Genomic DNA, 24,471 nt, shown 5'->3' with positions numbered 1-24,471 from the left:
ATTCTCGGTAGCTTGCCAGGCTCTCTGAGCATGGTGAGAAAAACCAGAACGAGATTCCCGCCTGCCTAACACCATGTACAAAAATAAGATCAAAATGGATTAAAGACCTCAACATCAGACCAGACACCATAAGGTACATTGAAGACAAAGTTGGCAAAACCCTCCATGACATTGAGGCTAATGGTACTTTCAAAGATGCCACACCACTGGCTGAGCAAGTGAAAACAGAGATAGATAAATGGGACTATCTTAAACTAAGAAGCTTCTGCACCTCCAAAGAAACAGTGACCAAAATACAAAGACAGTCTACAGAATGGGAAAGGATATTCACCGAATACACATCTGACAAGGGGTTGATAACAAGGATATACAAAATACTGGTGGAACTCCACAGGAAGAAAACATCCAACCCCATCAAAAAATGGGGCAATGAAATGAACAGAAACTTTTTCAAAGAAGAAATCCGAATGGCAAAAAAGCACATGAGAAAATGCTCTACATCATTAATCATCAGGGAGATGCAGATCAAAACCACAATGAGATACCATCTCACACCTCAGAGACTGGCCCACATTCAAAAGAACAAAAGCAACCGATGCTGGCGCGGATGTGGCGAGAAAGGGACACTCCTTCACTGTTGGTGGGAATGCCGACTAGTTCAGCCCTTTTGGAAAACAGTATGGACGTTTCTCAAAAAATTAGAAATTGAGCTCCCATTTGACCCAGCGATACCACTCCTGGGAATATACCCCAGAGAGGCAAAAATGTGTAGTCGAAGTGACATCTGCACTTGTTTGTTCATTGCAGCACTCTTTACAATAGCCAGAAACTGGAAGAAACCTGAGTGCCCAAGAACAGATGACTGGTTAAAGAAACTCTGGTACATCTACACAATGGAGTACTATGTAGCTCTTAGAAAAGATGAAGTCATGAAATTTACATACAAGTGGTACAATATGGAAAGTATCATGCTAAGCGAAATGAGTCAGAAAGAGAGGGATAGACATAGAAAAATTGCATTCATCTGGGGGATATAAAGCAACAAAATATGAGATCAATACCTAAGAATAGCTGAGATCAACACCAGGAGGATTTCTCCATAACATAGAGGCCAGCCGGATATTCTAGGGGAAAGGGCAGTTCAGATAGAGAAGGGAACACCAAATGAAAGGTGTTTGGAGGATCCTCCCAGGAGGGGAAATGCATGTTGAAAGTAGACTATGGACTGAACATGATTGCCACTCAATGCCTCTTTTGCAGACCACAACACCCAAAAGGAGAGAGAGAACAAAGGGGAATGCCCTGCCACAGAGGCAGGGTGGGAGGGGGGGTGGGGGGAAATGGGCACTGGTGGAGGGATGGGTATTTGATCATTGTATGACCGAAACTTAAGCACAAAGATTTGTAAATCTACAACTGTACCTCATGGTGCTTCACTAATAAAAAAAAAATCGACACACAAAAAAATAAGTAAAATAGCAGAAATCCAAATCCGCGCGGCCGCTATCGCAGCTGCGCGACATCATTTTATTCTTAAACCAAGTTGTAGAAATCAAATCATTTCACAACGCTGTTTCAGCATGTCTGATGGGGGGGGGTCGTAAACTCTAAACAATAATTGTGCATCTTCTATCGAAACAATGTGTCTAGTCAAAGTAGATAGAGTATTAACTAGAACTCATCTGCCTCACAGGAATTGGGAGGGGTGAGAGGTGGGGTTCTATTGGGGTTCGCGGTTAAAAATAAGTATTGGTAAAGGGAAATGTGTTTGATATTTACATGACTGAGACCTAAACCCGAAAGTTCTGTAACTTTTCCCACAGTGATTCAATAAAGAAATAAATTATAAAAAAAATGAAATAAAAAAAATTAAAAATAAAAAAAAACCAGAACAAAGGTTACCTCTAGGACCGAGGGACCGATGGCAAAGAAGCATGCAGTATTTTCAGGGTAAATAATGCCCTTCCTTTGATTGGTAGCTGTGGATATACTTGTGTCTATAATTGTTAAGACTGAACCATAGGCACTGTGCATTTATTGTAAGTCAATTCTCCCTCAATTATGAAAGATCTGACATTTCTAGAAAAAAAAAAGAGCAATTAAAGTGTTTGGGGAATCACTGGAAAGCTGAGGCAAAAGGTATATACAGGAAGAATTAGTTCTTGTATTTAGAACAGTGTTATTATGTCAATAGAATGAAGCCTAAAGATCCTTAGTCCATCACCTCTTCTCATTGCAAAACAGCTTTGCAATGAGAAGAGGCGATGTTTAAATCTTGACTTCTGCATGGTGTAAACTCAGTTCTTCATCTACTGAAAAATGATCTTATATGAAATGGTGTAGCATATGGAGCATGGTCTTAGACAAGTGCTCTGGATTAAAGGAGGCTAGAAAACTTTGAGACGATATCCCTAAATTTTTAAAATTGTTATATATATATATATACATATATATATATATATATATAAAAGAACCATTCCCAGAATACCTGAGTGCTGTCCCAAATGAAGTCCCAAGTGAACTTAGAATGGCATGGGTTTCATATATAGGACCTTTTTGTTAAAATTAACTTTTACGTAGAGAATTCAACCATGTGACACCTACAATTCATGGATTTTAATTTAGGAGTTGCTTAACTGTCAATACTAATTTTAGAATACTTTCATTGTCCTACAAAGAAATCCCATTCCCATTAGTTCTCACTATTTCTCTTCTTTCCTATAGTCTTCTCCTTGCCACCAATCTAAGCCTTAGGTAACTATTAATGTTTTCTTTATTTGTAAGCATTTATCTCTTCTGGATATAGGATGAAGCAGTAAATCATGCCTTTTTTATGGCTGAATAATTCTCTATTATGCAGTGCTACCACATTTTCTTTAATTATCAATTGATGGAAGTTTGCAGTCATTCCACTTTTACAAATTATACTGCTATTAATATTTTGTATGTATGTATTTGTATATGTGTATATGTATATATTGAGGTTTATCAGGAGTTCAAGATGCCACTCTGTCTAACGTTCATTGATTTAAAGAAAGCCTTTGATTCTGTTGAGACGGAAGCGGTCATAGAAGCCCTAGCCAATCAGGGCATACAAACTCAATATATCAAGATCCTTCATGAGCTCTATTACGGATTCACTACCAGGATCTCACCATTCTACAAAGAAGTAATCATTGATGTCAAGAGAGGGGTTCGGCAGGGTGATACCATTTCACCGAAACTCTTCAGTGCCACCCTCGAGAACATCATGCAACAACTGGAATGGGAAGGAATGGGAGTGAAGATAGATGGTCGGCAACTACACCACCTCCGCTTTGCTGATGACATCGTTCTAATAACACCAAACAACAGCAAAGTGGCACAAATGCTGACTGACTTCGACCGTGAATGTGGAAAGGTCGGACTACAGCTGAATCTTACAAAGACAATGTTTATGAGAAACAGCCTTGTTCCTGACGCTCCATTTGTTCTCAACGGAACCACCATCTCCGAATGCAACAGTTATATATACCTAGGTTGAGAAATCAACATGATGAATGACCTGGCACCTGAGTTGCACAGGAGGAAGAGAGCAGCTTGGAATGCCTTCAAGAGCATTGAAGAAATAACTAAGAGGACAAAGAACCTCCAGCTCCGAGCACATCTCTTCGATTCCACTGTTCTTCCTGCATTAACATATGCCTCAGAGACCTGGGCTCTACGAAAACAGGATGAGAATGCTATTCAGGTCTCTCAAAGAGGAATCGAAAGAGCTATGCTTGGAATATCACGATTCACTCAAATGAGAAATAGAATCCGGAGCTCTGATCTCCATCGATGCTCAAGAATCAGGGACGCTGTCTCATTTGCCAAGGCCTCAAAAATCAGATGGGCTGGACACGTAATGAGGTTTACAGACAACCGCTGGACTAGAGCCATTACTGATTGGATTCCATGGGACGTCAAAAGATCATGTGGGCGCCCACCTACAAGATGGTCAGACTTCTTCATCAAGACCCTGAATGATCAGTTTGAGGTTCTGCATGTTCCTAGAACGAACAGATGCCATTGGGCTATGCTAGCACGCAACAGGGATGAATGGAGATGTTACTGGCACCTGCTCAAGTAAATCGATGAATAACGGGGATTAAGTGATTAAATGATGTATATATTTTGCAAAGATATAAATTTTCTTTATTTCCACATAGGTTGGGATTGCTTGGTTTTGTGATCATCATACTATTTTGAGAAACTGCTACACTGCTCTCTAAATATCATTTTACTTTCTAAACATAGATGTATGAAAAATCCAGGTTCTCCACATTCTCTCCAAGTCATGTTTTTTTTGTTTGCATAGCTTTGTCTTTACTATCAAGGAAAATTCATTTTGACTTGTATCAAAATGAATTCTTAGTTACAAATTGGAGTAAGCCTTTCTCTTAGTATATAAAAAATAGCATGAAAGTTTGCAAATTTGACAATTTTTAAAATATATTTTTACATATGAAATATATTTAATATATTTTTAACCAATACTGTCTTTTAATTTTTTTGAATTTATTATTTTTTTCAAAGAGCAACCATTTCTGGCATGGGTGTGGGTGAGAAAGAGACTCTCATTCATTGTTGGAATGCCCACTTGTCCAGTCTAGAAATTGAGTTCTCATTTGACTCAGTCAGCAATACCACTTTTGGGACTATATCGAGAGAGAGAGAGAGAGAGAGAGAGAGAGAGAAAAGTGCCTGCCTTAGTGGCAAGCAGTGGGTGGTGGGGGACAGGGAAATGGAGGGAGGGTAGGGAAATAGGGACCACTGGTGGTGGGAAAAGTACACTGCTGAAGACACAGGTCTCAAACCGGAATCCAATCATGAACAATTTTGTAAATGTGTCTATCACTGTGATCCCCAAGTCATGTTCTTGTCAGTCTGGTTTCCATCACAACAGGTCAAACTTTGAGATCCTTTTGGTGATATCTAACTCATATCATGTTAGTGCTACGTTCTACTCATGCTTGCTAATCCTTACACTGTATAACTAGAAACTGGCATAGCTCCTGGATCATAAAAGGGGATTATATATATATGCCAAATGAGTAAAAGAATAAGATACTATAAAATTAAGTCTGTTACATATTAGGTCCTCTACATCATAATTGGAGAGACCCGCAACCTGTCTGAACAAGCTTATATGGGTATGTATGCCCCTTTCCGTGTTTCAGTAATTTAAATTCTTGTTTTTCAGCAGTTCCTTGTTATTCTCTCTAACTGTAGTACAAATAGTACAACTCAGTTGCTGACATTTCATCTAATTGCAGAGTAACAGATTGTAATAGATTAAAGATTTCATAATACAAACATTTGGCTGCTCAAAGTGAGGTAGGAGTAAGGCAGAAGGTAAAGACATTTAATTTGAAGAATTTACCAAAAAAAGATGATGAATAAAATTTTCCAAAGCATATGATAAACTCAACCGAGAAGATTACACTGTGAAACATCTAAATGTGTGGACGATGAAGGACATTCTCCTACAGCAATCAGATTGCTTCTCATTCCAAATCCTCATCACTATTTCAATAACAAAACCAAATGTAGCAAGTTGGCTTTTGTCTTATCATTTTCTCCTTCCCCTTTTGTTTCATCTTTGTTCCAATTTCACCTCCCACTCTTCATTTTCTGTTCTACAATTTATTGTCAACAAATTCATGCTTCCCAACTGCCCTGCTCTTCTTTATTTAGAATTTGGTAGAAAACATTGACTCCTTTTATTTTTTGAATAAACAAAAAGACTAACACCTACACTAGTTTCCATAAAATAATTAATAGAACTAATTCTTGGCACTCCCTGTACCGAAATTTATGATAGTTTTTTCCCACAGAGGAATATTTAAGAGACCACATACTGATGCTCAAAACATTTTGGTCAAAGTCTGAATATAAGTCACACAAGAACTATATATAGTACATTATTATTTTTGTTGTTATTACTTTACCTATATATATGGATATATACATATATAGACAGATAAGTATAAATATTACATATTTAGGTAAAGTGATTACAACAGTGTTAACTTTAATGGTTTTTATGAATAAATTTATGGCACTTTCACCATCAGAAGTCCTGAGACCTTCCATCGCTAGATTTGTGTCAGCCTATTTCACTTTATGCATCCTTGCCTCACACTGCTTGGGAATGTCAATTTTGGAATCAAATGCCAAAGGCTTGTCCTCTTTGTTACTGTCTCCTCCCTTGCTTTGATTCTTTGTGTACCACAGATGAGTGAGATCATAGGTCATCCAGTATTTGTTCTCTCTAACTTCTTTGTTCTTTTCCCTATGACTTATTTTGAATATGATGCTCTCTACTTCCACTCCAATTGCAGCAATCTTTGAGATTTCATTCTTTCTTATAGCTGTGTAGTATTCCATTGTGTATAGAAACCACAATTCATCCAATTATTGTAACTGCACTATTTCTATCAAGAAAAGTTATATATACACTTATGATTGCTCTGATCATTACATGTGAGTATCTTAAAGAACTTATTAGAGTATTTGGCAAAGCATGAATCTGGTTTTCTCATTTTAATTCAATCCTTGTGAAGGAAATGTTTTAAAAATTTCCCTTGGTGTTCTGAGTCCAGACTGTCATTCATAGTGTGACATATTCAATCTTTTATCTCTGGATATCTGTTTAAGCTTTCACTACACTTTTACTGGGTCACTCATTGGCAGTCTGAGGTCTGCAAATTTGCTCTTGTTCATTTCTTTAACACTTGCAAAGCAATTTCTGTCTATTAAAATTATTATTTTAGATGGGCTTACTTTCTCCAACTTTTTTCTAAAATTTCTGTCTATATACACACATTCTTTTATTTTTCTTATAACATAGAGTAAATTTTAATTTACACCTTTTATTTCACTCTGTAGAATTTCTTTTGTTATTAGTTTACATTATGTATGACATTATACTACTGTTTACCACTTTCCATATATGATTATTAATCTTCTGTTTTATTCACTATGCAATGTTAATTTCATAGATACTCAACAAAACTTGAGTGAATGAGTGACTTTTTTGGTCATATTTAATGAAAAAATGTATGGAAAGTAAAATTTCTCTGCACTCAATAATTCATCATTAAATAACATTCTTAATATTATCTATGTCTCTATCTTTGGTTGAGAAATTAAGGTAATCATGAAATTAAGAGAAGTGCTGGAATTACACACCTTGGCTGGAGGGGTGCAAAGCAGAGAATTGAGGCAGACTAAGTCAGGTATGACAGTGCATGAACAATGGAAAGCCCTCCAAGGGCATTTGGAAAATGAGCAGGGTCTCCCTCTCCATTTAATTCCTTAAATTATAGACTAAACGAACATTTCTTTCTAGATAATTTACATTAAAAAGTGATACTTAAATTTTTGGTTAGTGACACATTGGGGTGAGAATTTGGTTTCATCTATCTATGCCTGAAAGTCTTTTGAAGTAGAAAAGGCAATTACATTAGTTCCATACACAAGAGGGACATTTCCTGTTATTTGCTTTTTCCTATGATGTTCTTAGAAATCAAATCATGAAGCAGACAATATTTATCATGCATAACAATACTATTATAATTGGTGATTGAAATTCTGACTGAAGACTCAAAATCGAAACCAGACATAACAAATAATCAAATGCCCCTATTCTTCTTCAACTATTAAGTTGAAAACGAAAGCAATGTCTCAAATCCAACAAAATGACAGAGATACTAAGTACATGAAAATATATCATGGCCAGGGCCGGGAAGATAGTATAATGGAATGACACTTGCTGTGCACATGTCCAACATGGATTCGATCCTTGACACCTCATATGGTCCCCCAAACCTGCCAGCAATAATCCCTGAGCACAGCTGGGTGTGGTCCAAAAAACAAATAAAAATATATCATCGCCTTAATTCATTTCAATACTGCTGTATCTCATGTCTAATGACTAAAATGACCACCAACATATATTCTAGGTATGATAAACACATTTGGTTTATATTCATTGCCCTCCTCTTCAGGTTAATTCTTTGTCACTTCCCAGTGGGCAAATTTCCACATTGAAAGCAGAGATTTATATCATAAATTTAACTATTTCTTCTTATTATTTTGGCCTCATAAAAGGTCATCAGAAAACCAGGGGCACAATTCTAGTAATACTCATGGAGAGTTCAAGGATGTGGTGCTTCTTGGGTTTATACTGACAAGGATTACTCAGATCCTAAGTACCTTGCAGTACTTGGGGACCTTCTGTCCTGTAGATTCTTAAGAAACCCTGTGGTACTGATGATCTTCAAACCCAGTCTGGGCATTTGCTAGACATGTACCCTGCCTGCTGTATTCTCTCCTAACTGCCTAAATCTTAATTTTAAATACAAGTTGAATTTCACTAAAGTAAGAGCTCTGTTTTACAGCATGGAAATAGAATGAACAGAATAATACAGAGAGGAAAAAAATACTGAATGAGCCTCACACACACAAAAATTAGTGAGAAAAAATTGTCAGGGACCACAGGGATAGCATGGTGACTGTGCTATCTGTGATCCCTAGTTTTGCAAAAACATTTTTGACCCATAAGTCCACCCCACTTCCCCTGCTTGCACTCTCTCTCTCTCTCTCTCTCTCTCTCTCTCTCTCACACACACACACATATACACATGGAGTCTAGTATATTTAAGCACAACAGAAAGGGATGTGGCTTCCCATAAGCACCAAAACTAAAATGATGTGTGAGCCCCGTGGTTAAAAACTGTGATTCCTGGTCCACATATATATGTAGCAACCCCTGGAAGGGACACAGTTGTAACCTGTGTGCTTCGGATATGAGGCAGTCCTCAGCAGAGCACATATGCAAGCACAGCAACTAAAGGACCTCTCGCCTTGGTGAGTACTATGGTTGAGTGTGTGAGCACTCTAATGTGATGTGTGACTCAGGAATCTCCACAGCCAGCTGTGTATACAGCCTCTATTCCCAACAACATCTTCAAGCATCAACAAGCAACAATGAAGGAAGGCGGGAGGGAAAGGGAGAAAATGAGAACAGACAAAGGGGCTGGAAATAAAACACGTTGGGTAAGGTGCTTGCCTTGCACACAGCTGACCTGTGTTAAATCTCTGGCACTACACATGGCTCCCTAGTCTGCCCAGCTGAGCATAGAGCCAGGATTAAGCCCTAAGCACAGCATGGCATAGCGCCAAAGAAAATAATAAAAATAACTCCCATAGCACGGTGGGTAGGGCGTTTGCCTTGCATGCAGCCAACCCAGGTTCGACTCCTCCTTCCCTCTCGGAGAGCCCGGCAAGCTACCGAGAGGTATCCTGCCTGCACAGCAGAGCTTGGCAAGCTCCCTGTGGTATATTCGATATGCCAAAAACAGTAACAACAAGTCTCACAATGGAGTTGTTACTGGTGCCCACTAGAGCAAATCAATGGATAAAAGGAGGACAGCGCTACAGTGCTATATTCCATACTCCAGGGCTGGGGGCAATTGTTTAAATTGTACAGTACATGCCACAGGCCTGAGTTCAATCCTGAACAGCATGCCCTATCTATTCTTCCTCCAGATACCACCAACAGCACCACTGCACTTCCCCCGGTACTGCCTGAGGGGAGCATCTGGTGGCTGAGGGGATGATTTACACAAAATAAAAAAGAAAGTCAAAAAGAAACAGACTAAACAAATGCTAGGACATTTTGTTGACAGACTTTCAAAATAATTTACATTTCATTTGTAAAACAAAAGCACAGTTACTAGTAACATGAATTCTTTTAAAAGAGGGCTTTGAAATATTTCTCACAGTACAATAAATGTTGCCTTCCATTCATTCAAAAATACTTTTGTGCTTGAGGACTGGCTCTGTGATTAAACCTGATTCATAGTGGGGGAATCTATAGATATGACTACTGGTTGGAATTTATAGTTTAGTAGGGAATGAATAAGGAAGAAGTATCACTGTATCACTGTCCTCCCGTTGTTCATCGATTTGCTCGAGCGGGCCCAGTAACATCTCCGTTGGAGACTTTGTTGTTACTGTGTTTGTTATATCGAATACATCACGGTTAGCTTGCCAGGCTCTGCCGTGCAGGCGAGATACTGTTGGTAGCTTGCCGGGCTAAACAGAAAAAAAAATAGTCCTTGGAATGCTATGAATCAAAGTATCTTAGGTGCATTTGTCTAATGTGATAGATTGTAAGTGACAAGGAGGGTGCTCCTTGCAATCCGTGTTTAAAGTTCCAGCAATCAAACTTTCAATATGGGTTTCCTTCCAGGCCACTGGTTTGTTGTGCTGATTCTCGGAGGGCATGTGCTATCACCTGATTGTTAAGTATACTTAGAAACAGCATCAACTCCGTGGACATAAAGATGATATGAATAATATCTTCTACCCATCCCAAAGGAATAGCATGTCATTGAACATTGGAAGCAAACAACAGCAACACAAAAAAACGTTTTTCATTTGATTGAACTTGTATTCTCCAAATGCTTTTCTGTGAAGTAAATATTTTTCTAATTAGACTTAAAATGTGAAATCTTGCAAAATTGATTTTCTATTAAGACACTAAAGTAGTTTTTCTTCCCTTCTTTTTGAGAAGTAATTAAATTTTGTCCCCATTTGTTTTAACTCAGCAACCTTCCTTCCCTCTCCCCTCCCATTTTCAGTGGGTTACAGAATCTCATTTAAAAATCACTGCTTAACAAATCTTACAAAACCAGAGGTGATAGACATTCTTTACTGGAAACAGACAGCACTGGTCATGAGGTAGACTTGCTAAAAAAGCAAATGAACAAACAAACAACAAACAAACCAAAAAGCCCAAGTTGTATTCTGATGTCAAATACCATATGTTCTCTTTACAAGATAGTAGTGGAAGATTATATCCTATTGAATGAAAATCCTTGCACATCATACATTAAAAATAATGAATATCCAAATATACAAATAACTTAGATAAAAGCAACAATGAAAAAATATGGGCAGAAGATCTGTATAGATGTTTCTCCAAAAGAAAGCACAGAGATAAAAACCAGGTGCATGAAACGATGCTGACCAGCTTTTATTATTAGGAAAACTGAAATAAAAGTAACAATTAGACAGTACCTCATATCTCTTAAGAGTGGTTATTATCCAAATGACAAGAAACAAGAAGTGTTTGGGAGGATGTATAGAGAAGGAGTTCTTTATGTAATTGTTTGAAATTATAAATTCATGCAGCTGTTATGGAAAGCAATATGGAGAGTCATCAAATAATTAAAAATTCAAATATCATACAACCCAGTTACCCTTCTTTTGGGTATTTTTCCACTAAGTTCTCAAATACAAAAGCACTAATTCAAAGAAACATACATACTCTGATGTTTATTATAGCATTATTTACAATAGACAAGAAATGAAAACAACCTAAATGCCCATCTATTGAGTGCCTAAAGATGAGTACATATGAAAAATGGCATTCTACTCAGGAGCGATAGCACAGCGGGTAGGGCGTTCGCCTTACACGCGGCCAACATGGCCGACCCGAGTTCGATTCCTCCGCCCCTCTCGGAGAGCCCGGCAAGCTACCGAGAGTATTCGATATGCCAGACACAGTAACAACGAAGTCTCCAATGGAGACGTTACTGGGACCGCTCGAGCAAATCGACGATCAACGGGAGGGCCTTTACTTTACTTACTTTACTTTATAAGAAAAGATGAAATCAAGTTTGCAACAACTTGAATACACCTAATCAGTGTCGTGTTTAGTGAAATAAGTCTGATGATTTCAGTCATACATGATACACAGAAAAAATAAATGTATACTAAGTAAAGCAAAAACCAACCTTAGGACTACCAGACCAATAGTAACCAGGAGAGAAGAAGAAAGAATGAGTAAATAAGAACAAAGCGTCAATTCTATGTTGAAGGATAAAATATGACTTTCAGTGGTGAATAAAAAAGTGGATTTTGGGGGCTGGAGAGATAGCACAGTGGGTAGGACGTTTGCCTTGCACACGGCCGACCAGGGTTTGATTCCCAGCATCCCATATGGTCTCCTGAGCACCGTCAGGAGTAACTCCTGAGTGCAGAGCCAGGAGTAACCCCTGTGCATCGCTAGGTATGACCCAAAAAGAAAAAAAAAGTGGATTTTCCTGGCCAAGCAAGTAAAAACAGACATAGAAAAATGGGACTATCTTAAAATAAGAAGCTTCTGTACCTCAAACAGTGACCAAAATACAAAACAGTCTACAGAATGGGAAAGGATATTCACCCAGTACCCATCTGACAAGGGGTTGATATCAAGGATATACAAAGTACTGGTTGAACTCCACGAGAAGAAAACATCCAATCCCATCAAAAAATGGGGCAACAAAATGAACAGAAACTTTCTCAAAGAAGAAATCCAAATGGCTAAAATGCACATGAGAAAATGCTCTACATCATTAATCACCAGGGAGATCCAGATCAAAACCACAATGAGATATCATCTCACACCACAGAGTCTGGCCCATATCCAAAAGAACAAAAGCAACCGGTGCTGGTGCGAATGTGGCGAGAAAGGGACCCTCCTTCACTGCTGGTAGGAATGCTGGCTGGTTCAACCCTTTTGAAAAACAGTATAGATGATTCTCAAAAAATTAGAAATTGAGCTCCCATTTGACCCAGCAATACCACTCCTGGGAATATATCCCAGAGAGGCAAAAAAGTAAAGGTGAAGGGACATCTGCACTTGTTTGTTCATTGCAGCACTGTTTACAATAGCCAGAGTCTGGGAAAAACCTGAATGCCTGAGAACAGATGACTGGTTAAGAAACTTTGGTATATCTACACAATGGAGTACTATGTAGCTGTTAGAAAAGATGAAGTCATGAAAATTACATACAAGTGGTACTACATGGAAAGTATCATGCTAAGCGAAATCAATCAGAAAGAGTGGGACAGACATAGAAAGATTGCATTCATCTGGGGAACATAAGTAACAAAATAAGAGACTAACACCCAAGAATAGCCGAGAAAATTACCAGGAGGTTCACTTCATGGTTTGGAGGCCAGCCGCCCATGCTAAGGGAAAAGGTAACTAAGATAGAGAAGGGAGCACCAAATAAATGGTGTTGGGAGAATCCTCCCAGGATGGAAGATGCATGATGAAAGTAGACTATAGACCCAACATGATTGTCACTCAATGCCTCTTTTGCAAACCACAGCATCCAAAAGGAGAGACATAACAAAAGGGAATGCCCTGCCACAGAGGCAGGGTGCGATTGGGGGCATGAGGTGTGGGAGGGATACTGGGATCAGTGATGGTAAAAAATGGGCACTGGTGGAGGGATGGGTACTTGATCATTGTATAATTGAAACCCAAGCACAAAAATTTGTAAGTCTACAACTGTACCTCATGGTGTTTCAATGATAAAAATTTTAAAAAATTTATGTCATTTAAAGTAATAATAAAAATACATGAAAACATTAAAAAAGGGGACTTTCAATGATACAAATCAGAAGCATATAATATTACAATGCAACATTATTTCAATTAAAAGTATAGCCATAACTTTTAATAAAAATTTTTGAATTAGGCGGTAAAGGTAAAGGTAAAGGCCCTCCCGTTGATCGTCGATTTGCTCGAGCGGGCCCAGTAACGTCTCCATTGGAGACTTTGTTGTTACTGTGTTTGGCATATCGAATACTCTCGGTAGCTTGCCGGGCTCTTTGAGAGGGGTGGAGGAATCGAACTCGGGTCGGCCATGTTGGCCGCTTGTAAGGCGAACACCCTACCCGCTGTGCTATCGCTCCAACATATCAAATTAATGGTTTATTTTAAAAGTATGAACATCAGTTTCAGTTCTATATTTGACTTGTGGGTAATATAAACAAATATTGTTGGAATTATTAAAATTCATATCTTAAATTCAACAATCTTAGGATTTACATAGCCAAATCTTTTGCAAACAGAAAACTGTATTATGTGCTGATTAAAAAGAAAATTTAAGGCCCTATTATGAAAATGGAAAAATCAAAGACACAGTTTTATGACACTGATATGTGTATATATATATGTATATATATTTATTGTTTTTTCCTCCTCCTAATGAATTAAGAGGAAGACCTGTCTGCAAGGTCATAGTTCAATACTTATATATTTGTGGGAAGTAGAAGGAGAGACTAGTCTGTCATACAATTACAAAAAAAAATTGGAAAAAGATTGGTTAGGGAGATGAACCGGAGTGCATGCTTTGCATGTGGGAATGCTGAATCCTTTGTCCAGCATTGTAATATTTCACGAGCAATGGGCCAGATTGCTTGAAAGAAAAAACAAGAGAGATCACATGGCCAGAATGTGACTTTAGTAGTGGAGCATATGCCTACATGGAGAGACTCTGGGTTTGGTCCCTTTCACAAGTCCCTTTCACTCTAGCCTTGCTCGGGGGTATCCCTCCCCTGGTACTATTGGATGTACAGATTCAACAATTTATTATTAAGCAAAAAGTAAAAAGGAACCTATACCCTCAAGACAACTTGATGGTGTTATATTAGAGAAAGATTTTTTAAGTCAGAATCAAAAGCTCACTAGAGATCAAAACCTCCAGAGACTAGAATCAAACAGTAGGAACTTTTTGCTCTTGTGGATGATTTTTGGCTTATTGTTTCTGAACCCTGTCTTAGTAAAACATGTTCTTAAAAACTTTCAGATAAGTCTTTTCATTTCCCTTCTAAATTGTTCACACATTTAATTGATTACTAAAATAATAGTATTCATTAACTTATATGACTGCCTCATCATCTTCTGATGTGAATATTTTCCAACATTTGGGCAAGAGAACTCTATCCTAGATCAAAACTGCAGGATTAGATATGAAGATCAGATTAAAATAATTTAAATCCAAGTCTCAATCTGAATAAACTATAATAGATATTTATTTTCTAAATTTCAAACTCTCTTCTTTAAGATTTTAAAATTATAGTGGGGGGAAATTCTGTATGGATATGTAAAGCTACTGTGCTAACTTATAACTTGAATAATGCTTGAATGTTTAATTTAAAGAATAGCATATAATTTGGTAATAAATTACATTCATGGTCATGGTCCTCCCATTGTTCATCGATTTGCTTGAGTGGGCCCAGTAACGTCTCCATCGTGAGACTTGTTGTTACTGTGTTTGGCATATCGAATACATCACGGGTAGCTTGCCAGGCTCTGCCGTGCGGGCGAGATACTCTCGGTAGCTTGCCGGGCTCTCCGAGAGGGGCAGAGGAATCGAACTCGGGTCGACCATGTTGGCTGCTTGTAAGGCAAGTGCCCTACCGCTGTGCTATCACTCCAGCCCAAATTACATTATATAAATTAAAATATGGGGAAGATAATGAAAAAAAAGACTTTAAAATTAAACCTTTGGTGATGTTTATAGAGTATTGATATTATTGGTTTTGATGCACAGATGCCACAACTTCACCATCACCAAAGGGTCCAAAACCCTCCACCACTGTTCTTATCTCACTTCTAGTTTACCTTGTCCATCACTCCTTCCTCCACTGTCCAAGTTGTTTCTTGGATTTATTTTTTAGACTTTTTGCTCAGTAGACATTAAATATAACATCTTAACACTATGATATAAAAGCAAAAGTAAAATCATCACATGGAAAACATTTCTTTAAAAATCACAAAAACTGAGACTTGAATTTATTCACCTAACTATAATTTTCTGCAGTTAATGAACAGTGGCATGAAGAGAGCACACATCAGTGAGATTAAGTAATTCTTCTGAAATAATTGTAATTGGAGTCTTATTTCATTTAGTATGAGAATGTTTATACCTAAGTCAAGTCATCCAGAGAGACTCTGCAAGCAAGACATCTGTTTTATGAGGTTTCCTATATCATGATAAAAGGAAATAGCCACATAACAGAAAATTCAAAATTACTATTCTCATGCAGATATCAAAGAAGAAAATCTCCAGAGTTCAAAAGAACGTAATTGCAGAATTATTTCCCATTAAAAAAACTTCACAGGCATTCATAAATATAATCACAAGGGGGAAGAAAATAGAGAAGTAAATATAGAGGGAAAGACGTGAAAATAAGAGATGGAAACAAAGAAAAGTATGGCCAAGGAGAACAGGAGATTGCTTTCTCTTCAATACATACAATATAGGCTGGATTTTATAGAATTTAAGTGGCTTGTCTAAGGTCTTTGAATTAGAATTAGAACTCAAAAGTGCTTGATTTAAAAATAGGATTTTATAGAAAACTTTCTCTAGGAAACAATTTAGCTGGCCATAAAGCAACACAGTTGGAAGGGAGAAAATGAGACACTAAACTCCACAAAAACAGGAGCAATGTTTATCCCTTTTAACATCAACAACAACATCATGGTTCTAGGACCATCACAGTGCTTAATAAATGTTTGCAAAATGAATATTTTTTTATGAGCTGGGTGACAAAATGCTTGAGGGGAGAAGGATTAGGAGAAGTATGAAGAGAAAAGGGAATGTTGTTTTGTTGGGGCTGTCAACTTAATCTCCTAGTTTCTAGAGTCAAACCTCTCAGCTTAGCCTCAAGTCTCAACCAGTTATATTCAAGGAATTTTGGGGGAAGGAAAATCATTTGATGGCCTACATTCCTTAAAGAAAAAACAATTTTTTTTGCTTTTTTGGGTCACACCCAGCAAAGCTCAGGGGTTACTCCTGGCTCTGCACTCCGGAATTACTCCTGACGGTGCTTGTGGGACCATATCGGATGCGGGGGATCCAACCCAGGTCAGCCGCATTCAAGGCAAGCACCCTACCCTCTGTGCCATCGCTCTGGCCCCAGAAACTATGTTTTTAAAGTTTGAGAAATCTAGTGAAGTATGATCTTCAAATCCAATGCAACTTAAATGTTGTCCAGGTGGAGTTGAGGCATAGAAATCATTCTGGACCCATGGGAATTATCAAGTGCAAGAAGATCTTGCTCTCATACTCAACTAACCATTTAATAAAACCCTGAAAATTAATGAAAACCAATCACTCAAAGGCTGGAGAAACAGCACAGTAATTTGCCTAGATAATGAATTCGGCAGTTGGGTCTGGCCAGTCATGAAGGGTCATTGTACCCTCCTGAGAAACTGTTACTATCCATCACCTAATTGCTGACCACCATTGTAATAGGGATGATGCTAAAATAGACCAGTATATAAATTGCTTTTTAACTTGAACCCTATGTAACTGCTTGTGATTTGGAGTCAGGGTCCTTGTCAAAACTCCACTATGTTGGATGAGACTTGGACCCTAGGTCAGGCTAGAGCTGGCTCGGGCTAGCAATAGAGTTCCTTTGCTTTTGCATTATCGTGTGTGGACTTTGTCTCTCCACAATTAGGGATCTGAAACTTGGGCACAACAATAGAATGCCTGAATTATTTCATATAAACATTGGCTTTAATGTAGATTTTAATAGCTTTATAGGGAAGAGCTACTAATAACAGTAATAAAAGTATATATGGTCAATATTGTATAGATGTATATTTGTACACATACACAGTATTTTTATTATATGTATATTTTCATATGTATTCATATTATCAGGGATACCAGGAATTAAACCCAGGGTTTTGCTCAGCCATCGAGCCATAAAACTGAACACTTTATATCTTTGGGTAAGTTTTGAAATTTAGAGCAGGGATAAATCTGTCTCAGCATATAAGAATCTAAGAATCTGACTTTGACTAACCTATTGTGTTGGGTTATATGTATTTGTTTATAAAAGTAAAACAACATTTAACAGAATCTGTACTGCTTTTGTACAACGAATTTCAGAGCACTAGTAAAATTCACTTTTACTATAGTGACCAACAGATCTGATCGAAAATCTCTTTTTATTATGTTGCTTTCTGGGGATGGAGGGGGGAAGTGTACTGAGAGTACTCCCAGATGACGGATGTGACTATTTCACTGAGGGTGGTTCTTCTCTGATCTTCCCGATAGTGTCTCACTCCTTAGTTAGCAGTTCCTTGCCAATAACACACACACACACACACACACACACACACACACACACACAGCTGAAAAAAAATTTGTATTAGAGTTATTTGCTTTTATGGTGTTGGTCTGTTGAGATAGTCACACAGAAAAGTGCTAGTGCCAATGCTAGACAAGCATAGCATAATCAAATAGAATTGATTTTTATGTAGTTTAAATGTACTAAGGATATTGAACTTCCCTTTTGAAATCACAGAAAAATCCAGGGCTAAACTATTAAAACCAGATGAAATGATATGAAGAGTATTATAAAAATGTGAGTCATTTAAAAAATGGATTTAATATCAGCCCTGGTGAATTATATTTGGTGTTTCACCCATCATACACTTATATATTCAGGGGAAACAATAAACTGTCAGCAATATGCAGAAATAATCAAGGAAACAGTGCCATTCTGTGTCTATTTAATAGCTACATAATCTATTGGTGGAGAGCACAAAATGGTGATGGAAAAATACAAGAATAAGATGATTTTTCATTGTCCTTGTAAAGAAGTAGGGAGTGTTTGTGGCATTCTGTAAGCCGTTAGAATGTGTGTGTGTGTGTGTGTGTGTGTGTGTGGTGTGTATCTTTCCATTTATCTCCACCTATCCCCAGGGACTAGTTTATAAACATGATGTTGAAATCTTTCTTTTTCCTTTCAAATTACACCCTGAAGACCTGTATATTTTTAATGAGGTTTTGCATTCCCCTGACCCTATTTTGCCAGCTGTCAGCAGCTGGAGGACCATACAATCCTTTGCAAAGAGCATCTCTCAATAGATTATTATGTGAGTAGTAAGTGTCGAGTACAGCATGTCATATTAGAAACACTAATGTTTTTCTTACCTCTTCCTTCTCAGCACTTTGCAGATCACGCCACTCCTCAGTTACATGACCGAAATCCACAGTGTTCATGGGGACTTTAAATTCCCCAATGATGTCATGCTTGGAGAAACGATCGAAATCATATACAGCCATCACAAGGGTTTTGCCACCCAATTCTGAGTAGGGTACCTAAATAAATAAAAGAGGAAAATAAAATATCTTATTGTAAAATTAAAACTGTTGCTTGTTAAATGTTACTATTTATGCTGGATAAACAGAATAGGGGGATAACTGTGTTTTTATATTTTTCCTAAATTGAATCATTTGACTAATTGCTTGAGGCTAAAATTACTTGTGAGAAAATGAGGACTTACCATAGTAATTCATCATTTTATTCAGAAGTTCTAGAAGCTTTATATTTAATAATGGATATACTATTACTCATGCTAAACACATGAACAAGCCAGACAAACTGGCTACAGAAATATGTTTTTCTTGTAGAATATTTCGTTATTATAATAAAGTATGTTGTCAGGCTGCAACTTACTCAAGGGTAGATAACATGTTTCAGAAGTTCTATTAAGTGTTTCAGACTATTTGGATACCACAATTTTATGCAGCAGCCACTTATTAAATGGTAGCTCAGAGTATAAAAGAATTGAAATGAAATTCACAAGTTGCCTCATCCACTCCCTAAAATAATTTATTGACTGGCAAGAAATAATTGGAAGATTGATGTTTTGAACATGAGAGATGCACTATATAATATAGATCTTGAAGTTCATTTTTAGGTTAAGTTTATTGTGTAGGTTGAGTGATGGCAAGGGACCAAGTACTGATGAATTCTCCAGCTGCTCAAATATACTTAGGACAGATGCTCTGGGTTGAGATGTTTTTTAGTGACATTTTTAATATTCAGGAGGAGCAGAACAATCTGAGAGAGCTACACTTCAGCAACTAGGTGGAGATCCCTAATGAGGAAATTGTTTAGATTTGTATTGAAGGTTTGATCACTTTTCATACACTCCCTATTTTTGTTAGTATAAATGGTTGTCTTATGTTCCAGCAAAGTTAATTGGTCAGTTAACTTTGAATATTAATAAAGAAGAACATTTACCATTGGTACACAAGAAACCTTAGTTTTCACAAGATTTAAAGAAAAATTATTATTATCTACTTGAAAATCTGATAAAATACTGCTATCTCATGAGTGTCATTTATTTCTTAGGGCTGGAGCGATAGCACAGTGGTAGGGCGTTTGCCTTGCGTGTAGCCAGTCCGGTCGAGCCAGGTTCGATTCCTCCGTCCCTCTCAGAGAGCCCGGCAAGCTACCGAGAGTATCTCGCCCGCACGGCAGAGACTGGCAAGCTACCCGTGAGAGATTCAATATGCCAAACACAGTAACAACAAGTCTCAAAAAATGGAGAAGTTACTGGGTCTGCTTGAGCAAATCGATGAACGATGGGAGGACAGTGTTTGTTTGAATTTATTTATTATCTTCTTGAAATCTGATGAAAATACTGTGATTACATTTTTTTCCCTATTCTAGATGGTATCTTAAACACATTCTTCCAAAGAAAAGGCCCTCCCGTTGATCATCGATTTGCTCAAGCGGGCCCAGTAACGTCTCCATTGGAGACTTTGTTGTTACTGTGTCTGGCATGTCGAATACATCACGGGGAGCTTGCCAGGCTCTGCCGTGCCGGCGAGATACTCTCGGTAGCTTGCCGGGCTCTCCGAGAGGGGCGGAGGAATTGAACTCGGGTCGGCCATGTTGGCTGCGTGCAAGGCAAACGCCATACCACTGTGCTATCGCTCCAGCCCAGTATCAGAACTTCCAAAGAAATAAATTCAAAATAAAGATGTGACATTTTAGAGGAGGGATGACTCTTGAAAATTTTATCTAGGTTTATTGCTGTTGTTTTGTCTTCCAAGCAGTTCTCTAGAGGCCAGAAGTCAGCCCTGGTGATTATTGAACAACCAGGCTGGACAGTTCAATGACACAGTCAAGTTATGCAGGGCTGTCCAGTCTTAGTGAAACAGGGGGGCTTCAGGGCTATGAAGATGGTGTCAGGGGATCATCCAGTCCTTATTTTAAATTCAGGTACCTGTGTATGCAAGGCACATGGCCCTGAATGCTGAACTATCTTTCCAGTCTGCCTCCCATTTGAAAAATGTCTGTTTCAATATTTCTTTTTCAAAACAGCAAAATAAAACCATATATATATATATATATATATATATATATATATATATGCCAAACACAGTAATAACAAGTCTCACAATGGAGGCGTTACTGGGCCTGCTTGAGCAAATTGATGAACAAAGGGAGGACAGTGTAGTGCAGTATATATTTTGTATTCTTTTGTTTGACTTTTGAGCCACACCTGGCCGGTTCAGAGGCTATTCCTGGTTATGTACTCAGGAGTGACCCCTAGTGGTGTTTGGGAAGCGATCTGCAGTGCCAGAGATGTGAACCAGGATTGGCTGCATGCAAGGCTAGCACCTTACCTGATATACTATTTCTCTAGTTTCATATATCTTTATTATAAATTTTAATTAATAACATTCCAAAGATGCTAGACCACTCTAGATATTTGGGTGACTATACTGACAAAGTAGGAATCAAAAACCCGAATTTAAGATCAGACAAGCTCTGGGTTTGACTGCTCTTTCTTACCAGCTGAAGGGCCAGAAACAAGTGTATAAGCTCAACTTCTTCAATATCACAAAATGATAAAAATAATGTCTTCTTTACAGGCCTTTTTGTAGACTGAATGTTACATAAAAACATTTAGCTCATGTTAGCACGTAATAGGCCTTAATATTTTTGTTTAAATGACTAGGTGAGGGTTAGTTTTAGAGGACACAAGTAGCACTTACTGTGCAGCTTGTGTAATTCTATGTAAAATAGATCTGATAGATCTTTGTAAAATAGATCTATGTAAAATAGATCTGAACTCAAAGGCAATTCTCCTTAATTTTGAATACACTTCCATTCCTAAATCATATGCCTATTGGCATTTCAAAATTCATAACTGATAATGACTACTGGAGAAAGTATACAGTTTCCTAGAAATTTTAGCATGATTCTTAACTGTATCAAAATGTAAATTTTATTGATTTACACTTGATCAAACATCTTGAAATAAAAGGGAACCTAAAAGTTTACAGGCATTTTTAAAATTTCAATAATTGTAAATGATATATACTACCATCATTCCAAAATCTAGTTTTTAACAGGATTCTTTGAGTCTTCTAAAACCATTCTTCTTCATATTTCAACTAAAAAATTGTAATCGTAACATTTTTTACATTTCTATATTTTTTCTCACTCTCAGTTCTTTCCCAACATTAAAGTCCAAAATTTAGTAATAATACAGTTAGTTATATGTTTAAAAAAGGAATAATAGAAATGATTTAGAACAAAGACCCTGAAATACTATTTCAAGTAGACTTAATTGTAGTTAAAGATATAAATTAAGATCACTACATAGTCAAATAAAGTGATCATGATTGTCATTTAGAATCTCCTTTTATTTTATGTTTTGGGCCACACCAGATCAAACACAACAGACCTGAGTTGGATCCACATACATTCCCCCAACCCTGTCAGCATTGATTCTTGAGCATAGAGCCAGGAGTCAGCCCTGGGAGTAGCTAGTTTCCAAACAAAAAGCAAACAAAACAAAACAATTCAGAGTGAATAGAATGCTCCTTTACAAAATTGGAAACTATGGTTGAGGAAATGATTCACACCCTCAGTTTGATCATCAATTTTGCAGCAAGTGTTAAGACTGGCTGAGGAACCCATGGTTTTGAATCTGTTTGTTGGCATATTCACACAGACATTTAATTTTTTTACAAGTGTAAAAATCCAGATCCCGGACGAGAGCAGTGCAGTCTCTGCCCCCGCGCCTCGGTGTTCCTTCCCGGAGTCCCTTGGAGGGGAGCGGGTTGAGCTTTCCTCCCCGCCCCGGCCAGGGCTACAGCAGCCGGAGACCTCCAGGACCAGCCACCACCATGCTGAGACCACTCTCCGCACACCTGAAGGTACTGGCAGAGGGACAAAGCCACGCGGGTTCCGGGGCCGAGACCTCCAAGCCTACTCGAATTGGAGTCGAGCATCTTCCACCCAGATCCTCCAAATTCCAGTAGGCGGGGGTCACACCCACCACCTGGCCCCCTGGCGCCGTGTAATCCCATCAGCGGCCAAGACTCAGAGACTATAAAATCCAGATCCCGGAACCGCGCGGTTATTATCTCATTTCTACTTTGGACCGCGCGGTTATTATCTCATTCCTACTTTGGACAAACTTGCAGGCTATCGAATGTAGCCTGCCCACAGGGCAGAGTCTGGCAAACTCCCCGTGGCCTACCAAATATGCCAAATACCAGTAACAATGATGGGTCTCATTCTCCTAAAGAGCCCTGAATATAATCTCAGGGCTAGGATGAAAGAGACGTTACTGGGGCCTGCTCGAGGCAATCGACGATTAACAAGTGTATTATTTTGAATTATGTATTAAGAAGCTCACATACTGTGGCTGGAGAGATAGTACAGTGGGTAGGGCGTTTGCCTTGCATGTGGTCAACCTGGGTTCATCCCCAGCATCCCATATGGTCCTCTGAACACTGCCAAACACTCCTGGGTGCTGAGCCAAGAGTATCCCTGAGCACTGCTGGGCTGTGGCCCCCAAACAAAACAAAAAAAACCCAAAATGAGGCTCACATATTAAGTATATCAGCCAGATTATTCTTTTTATGCATATTTTCAGCACCTTTGAATGTGTGTGTAGAAATACCTGAATCCTGCAGAGCCTGTTTTTCTGGGATCACTCTATGACCAGAATTCCTCTTTGTTATTATTTGTCAATTGAGATGTCTCAAGATGAAGAACATTGGGAAAGAACTGAGAGTGAGAAAAAAAATCCAGAAATATAGAAAAATATTACAATCACAATTTTTTAGTCAAAGATGAAGAAGAATGATTTTAGAAGGCTCAGAGAATCCTGGTAAAACTGAATTTTGGAATAACAGTAGCACTGTAGCACTGTCCTCCCATTGTTCATCAATTTGCTTGAGCGGGCACCAGTAACATCTCATCTCCACTGTGAAACTTGTTGTTACTGTTTTTGGCATATTGAATACTTCATGAGGAGCTTAGCAGGCTTTGCTGTATGACCAGGATACTCTAGGTAGCTTGCCGGGCTCTCCAAGAGGGACAGAGGAATCAAATCTGGGTTGGCCGCGTGCAAGCAAACTCCCTACCGGCTGTGGTATTGCTCCAGCCAGAATGACGGCAGTCATATCTATTTGTACTAGCACAGCATTTTGTTCTGTGCTATTGAAAAGGTTTATCTATTTTCAGGAACATTTCTTGGGGGGATGGTGGCATGCTCACAGTGCTCAGGAATGACTCCTGGTTGTGTTCAGGGATCATGGTGCTGGGAATCAAACCATTCAGCTGCATTCAAGACCTTACTCCCTGTATAATATCTCAAGTCTAATGTTAAGGAATACTATTTTAGAGGGGAAGCTAGTCAAGCTTAGTTGCATACTTGACATTGATGTCCTGTCACAGAAGTGAAGAGGATAACCTAGACTTACTCTAGTCTCTGTTCCATTCTAAAATGGCTAAGCTGACTCAATCTTTGACTAAATC

General features: G+C 38.2%; 1 protein-coding gene across 3 annotated transcripts in view; it reads right to left on the bottom strand.

The window, feature by feature from the left end:
* Positions 1-24,471, bottom strand: part of SYT1 (synaptotagmin 1) — a 551,120-nt gene that overhangs the window by 293,017 nt on the left and 233,632 nt on the right. For all 3 annotated transcript variants that reach the window (XR_008793241.1, XM_056119884.1, XM_056119896.1), the window contains exon 6: positions 18,828-18,995. Coding sequence is in view for 2 of the 3 variants with exons in the window: in XM_056119884.1 (XP_055975859.1) it covers positions 18,828-18,995 (168 nt within the window). In the remaining variant the exon portion in view is untranslated. The remainder of the gene's footprint in view (positions 1-18,827; positions 18,996-24,471) is intronic.

Source organism: Sorex fumeus, unplaced genomic scaffold, assembly GCF_029834395.1.
Source record: "Sorex fumeus unplaced genomic scaffold, SorFum_2.1 ptg000003l, whole genome shotgun sequence".
Taxonomy (NCBI): Eukaryota; Metazoa; Chordata; class Mammalia; order Eulipotyphla; family Soricidae; genus Sorex; species Sorex fumeus.
The sequence above is the reverse complement of the archived record's forward strand: the minus strand, read 5'-3'. Positions and strand labels throughout refer to the sequence as shown.